This window comes from Dendrobium catenatum, unplaced genomic scaffold (genome assembly GCF_001605985.2).
Source record: "Dendrobium catenatum unplaced genomic scaffold, ASM160598v2 fragScaff_scaffold_631, whole genome shotgun sequence".
Taxonomy (NCBI): domain Eukaryota; kingdom Viridiplantae; phylum Streptophyta; class Magnoliopsida; order Asparagales; family Orchidaceae; genus Dendrobium; species Dendrobium catenatum.
In genome coordinates, this window is record NW_021319093.1 from 616,539 (window position 1) to 621,675 (window position 5,137).

The 5,137-nt window shown below is 33.1% G+C and overlaps 1 protein-coding gene across 1 annotated transcript; it reads left to right on the top strand.

The window, feature by feature from the left end:
- Positions 1-1,200: 1,200 nt before the first annotated feature.
- On the top strand, positions 1,201-3,940 carry LOC110096720 (dCTP pyrophosphatase 1). The gene is made up of 2 exons (XM_028695411.1): positions 1,201-1,625; positions 3,369-3,940. The coding sequence occupies exons 1-2, from the start codon at positions 1,491-1,493 to the stop codon at positions 3,699-3,701; spliced, it is 468 nt and encodes a 155-aa protein (XP_028551244.1). The 5' UTR covers positions 1,201-1,490; the 3' UTR covers positions 3,702-3,940.
- The last annotated feature ends 1,197 nt before the right edge of the window (positions 3,941-5,137 follow it).

The window sequence follows — 5,137 nt, forward strand, 5'->3', positions numbered from 1 at the left end:
GAGGCAACTTATGGCTTAATTTTTTTTTAATCTATATATTTGATGGAATATTCTATTTCATAAAAAGGAACACCCATTTAAGAAGAAGACAAAATATTTTTGAGTATGAGTAATAGTGAATGAAAATATTTTAAAGCCCAAAAGGTTATTTATAGAATCTTAAAAATGAAGAAAAATATTATATTCAAAATTCAGTTAAATAGTAGAAAACGTTACAATCGTCCACATGACAATCATCATTTCAAAATCATTAATCTCGGCTTATTTCCAATATCACAATAGACACTCCTCTTGAGAGTCCTTTCAAGTAATATTTGTTATTAGAAATCCTCTTAGAAGAATATTATTCTTTAGATTTAATTGCATGAAGGACTTAATGATGTTAAAATTCATTGAAAGAAGTTTAAGCCTTCCCATAGGGTACACAATCTATATTTCATTCATAAATATATGAGCTCTTAGCCCCTGTTCTCCTTCCTTCTAGGAAGAGTGAAATTTCATCATTAACATATGAGTTAATTAATTAATCATGTGATTACTCATAATAAAAATGTATTACAATTTATATAAATTTTAAGTAAGATAATTATTGTTCTTAAGTATGTAAAAACTAATTAATAACTAATTATGCATAATTAATAGTAATTATGTTTAAATGAGGTTTTAATTATAATAATTATGATACTTAAATAAAATTTTTATCACTTTTCTACCCATAACAAAAATAGTTGCGATTAATTAGATTTTTTAACAAAAGATAATTATAATATATTTAAATAATTTTATGATAAATTTATTATTTAAAGTTTAAATAATATTTATTATGATATTTCCTCACTAATTATAAGCTAAATTATTATATGTTAAAATTAAATGAGCTTGAATCAAAGAATAATAAAATATTTTTATGAACTTGCTTTACTAACTATAGCTTACCTTTTTTTAAACCATCAAACCTCTTAACTCTTTTAAAAGTCTTAATTTAGCTTATTGTTATTATTATTATTATTATTACTTAGCTTAATTTAACCTCAACCACATTTTAGTTCCTTTGCAGATTACCGACACGAGAGGCGTGGCTCGTCCACGTGTTTGACCATGCCACATGTCGAATAATTAGACTATGGTTCAACGGTGTGTGCGATTAATTAGTGAATGTAAGATCCTGCCCCGCCCCACACTCCCCAAAAAAATGACCTAAACGTGCACCGGAAACCTTCTGCATAAAGCCAGGCAGCCAGCCCTGCCGGCCTCCGCTCTGTCCCCGCTTATCCAACTCTTGGTCCCTCTCCCCTCCTCCTCCTCCCTCCCCATTTCTTTTCTTCGAGGGGCATAAGGCTGGCGGGAGCAAATTGTTCGCAGCCATGGAAAGCTAGAGAGAAATAGAGAGAGAAAGAGAGAGAGAGAGTCAATTTTTTTTAATTTTTTGGCTCATTGGCTCCATCCATTTCTGTTGATTCGACGAGGACACTTGTTGAAACGGTTGAGATATGAAAGGGGAAGAAGGCGGAATGGAAGAGGAGAATAGCGTGACGATTAATGATCTGATGAAGAGAATGGCCGAGTTTGCGAGGGAGAGAGATTGGGATCAGTTCCATAGTCCGAGGAATCTTCTACTTGCTCTGGTAATCTATCCACTCACACAAAACCCTAACCCTCTTTCAGTTGTTCTTCCCGTTCCCCCATCTTCTTGTTTTGGGTTTCCATATTGCAATGAGTAGACATTCCCAAGTACCTACCATAATGGGTTTGGCGTTTCATCTCTATTTTCCTTGTGAAATTTATTTTACTTGAATATCGCCTTTTTTTTTTCTGTGTATTCGAGGACGGCTTTACCTCTATTGTAAAAGTAGCAGCCCTTTTTAGAAGCGTAAGGGGCCCTAAATTGACCAAACAAGTGCGAGCAATACTGCAATAGGTATTCTATTCCTCTCCAATTATCATGGCAACTAACTGGAGTGACTATTTTTTTTTTAAATTAAAATAATTTGAAAAAATCAATGAGATCTAATCGCAAGTCATTCAAAAATCCTGATAAAGCTACCTCGGTAACCGGAGACGATACAAATCCGAGCAGAAGAAAATAGGAACCAAAATTTTCTTTTTGTTTTTCTTTTTTTACTCATTTTTTTTTTTACCTCCTGGGAATTCATCACATATTTAAGTCGATATTCATTATTTTACTTTCTAATTAATCTCATATCCTATCTCTTTCTCTCTCTCTCTCTCTCTCTACCTCTGATTAAATTCGGTAGCAGTTGAGGATATTTTGCTGAATTCATTAAATTTAATTGTCTCAGAATAGCTTGCAGGAGAATTTAAAAGTAAAATTTTTATATTATATTTATAAATTACCATATAATTCGAAAAAATCTTATTTTGGATGAACAAGAGCCTGACGATATCCGATTATTAAAAAAGAGCATCATATAATGATAATTATTTATAGAAAGAAATAATCATAAGCTTTCAAGTAATAACTAGGGTGAGGAGATGGGTGGAAGAAAGGGACTAAGACTAAGACTCTTCTGTGCGTGTGAGGATAAAATTAATGATATATTTGGTATCACAAAAAGGTGCATGATGTAATGTGAAAATATATAATATTACAAAAATATATAAATTGATCAAAAGTCTAAAAATTAATTGTGGTAAACAACAAGCAATATAATAAGTTTTTAATTTTTAAGTATTTACATCCAAAACACTTAAAAAACTATAGAATTTATATTTTTAACACATAAATTTTATTATTTACACATATATTTAAATCTTTTAACATAAAAAATAACACCCTCCTCACTCTCTTCCAATAATCCCAACACTAACAATGAGGAAGAGGTCATTACACAACTCATCTTCATCTATTGGTTAAGAGCTTCAGCTAACAACTAAGAGGTCTTGGATTCAAGTCTTATATATGCGATGATGTGTGAGTCTATCTTATTTGATCTAAATGTCCCAAAAAAAAGAGAAAAAAAAAACATTGCATTGCAGATCCTATCAGCCCTTCTCGTTGAGATATCCCGTCTTGACTTTCTCATCTCTTCTTCATCTATGAAAGATCCTTCCCTGCAAGGAAGGAGTGGCATGGTGATCAAAGCTCCTTCCTAGCAAATATCTCATCACACATTCCTATTGTCTAGCGAGACTCATCATGGCTTCATCATTGTCGTGAGTTTTGTTGACTCCATTAATTAAGTGCATAGTAACATCTAAACGTGAAATATATAAATTTTATAATTTTGAGTGCTATGTATGAAATCCTCTTTTTTGTTTTAGTTAATGATCGTTTTTATGTATTTCTATTTGTTCTATTTCTTCACCTTCTTCTTTGTTTGTTGATTTTTTTAATGCTTTTGTTAAAGGTTGGAGAGGTTGGGGAGCTTTCAGAAATATTTCAATGGAAAGGAGAAGTGCCCAGGGGTTTACCAGACTGGAACAAAGATGAGAAAGAGCATTTAGGTGAAGAACTCTCTGATGTTCTGCTATACCTTGTTAGGCTCTCAGACATCTGCGGTGTAGATCTGGGCAAGGCTGCTCTCAGGAAGTTAGAGCTCAATGCTCGCAAGTATCCCGTACAGCAATGCAAAGCCTCTTCCAAGAAATATACAAACTACAACAACGCGAAACTCCAAGGTGAGTCTCTCAACATTGGAAATGAAAATGGAAATGAAGATGCCATTACTGAGCTCCCATAGTCTCTCTTTGCCCCCAAAATGGTGGGCCCTTTTGGCATCTGCATCTTTTGTTATGTTGATCGTAACTCCTTTTGTTTCTTTGTTTTATTTGTAGATTTAAAACCAAATGTCTATTTTGTTCTTTTGTGGGCTGCAAGGAAATGTGAAATCATTTATGTTGTTTGGAACTAGTAGCAGACATTGATGTAAAGGATACTTTATGGAATTTTGTTCTTGCTTGGTTTCTTTCGATTTCATGATTCGAGTATTCTGGCATTCTATTGATAAGTTTTGTTGTTTGTGTCTTTTTTGCTTATAATTCGATATTTAATTGGGAAGTTGTGGAGGCCACCAGCATGTACTATCTGTTTCTCCAGTTTTCGACTGTTGCATACTGTCAACTTTTGTGGCTTGTGGCTTTGAGAGCTTTGCCATTGTGAAGGAGTTCTATTTCCTGAATTTATTTTCTTGTTCTGAAAAAGAGAACATTGTGTTGTGCCATAGATAATGGATTGAACTGTATGCATATCTCTACTTAGGTTTTGTTTGGAATGACTTTTTTTTTTGTTTCTTAAAGCAGCTTTTAAGTAAAAAAATAAATTTTTTGTATTAGAAAGCTGTTTGAAATAGCAGTAAGAAAGTCATTCCAAATGAAGCCTGTTTTTTAGTTGGGAGTTGTGATTATCAATTAAGAAGTTTTGAATTTGAGTATTGTATTTGCGATGTGTATGTGAGTTTACTTTAATTAACCTAAATGAAAAAAAAAAGATTGAACTGTATGAACTTAAAAGGTTAGGCAAGGTATGGGCACCATCATTATTGCCGGTCATGATTGTTGCATGCTGCAATATTATTTTGATAAAATGAGAGAATTTATTCTTTTAGCTATGAGTTATAAAGGACCGTCCTTTCTTAAAATTGGAGTAAACATTGGTACAATAAATTATAGCGAAATCCCTTACAGTATTGTTTAAGAAAATCTAGAGTGGATGCAATTGCTTGGTTGTTGAGATGGTCTCTTGCCTTTTAGAAATTGAGTAGACCAAATGACCTAGAGTTGATGGTTTATTGGAAGTAGTCAAACAATCTCTCTCTCTCTCTCTCTCTCTCTCTCTCTCTCTCTCTCTCTCTCTCTCTCTCTGTGAGAGGATTGAAACTTGGAATTGATGGGAAAGTAGAGGAGATTGAGATAGTCTCTTTTGTAGGAGAAATTATTACGTGCGGAGTTCAGAAACAAAGAACCACTCATTTTTGTGATTGTGAATAGTAAAAGCACATTTACTATTCACCGCTGTGCTTTTACTGTTCACAGTTACAAAACCGAACGGTTCTTTATGTCTAGACTTCACACGTAATAATCTCTCCTCTTGTAGATGGGGGATTTGAATGACCTAAAGATGATATTATGAGATGGATATGAGAAATCAGTTGATGATTGGTTAGAACCATAGGTATTA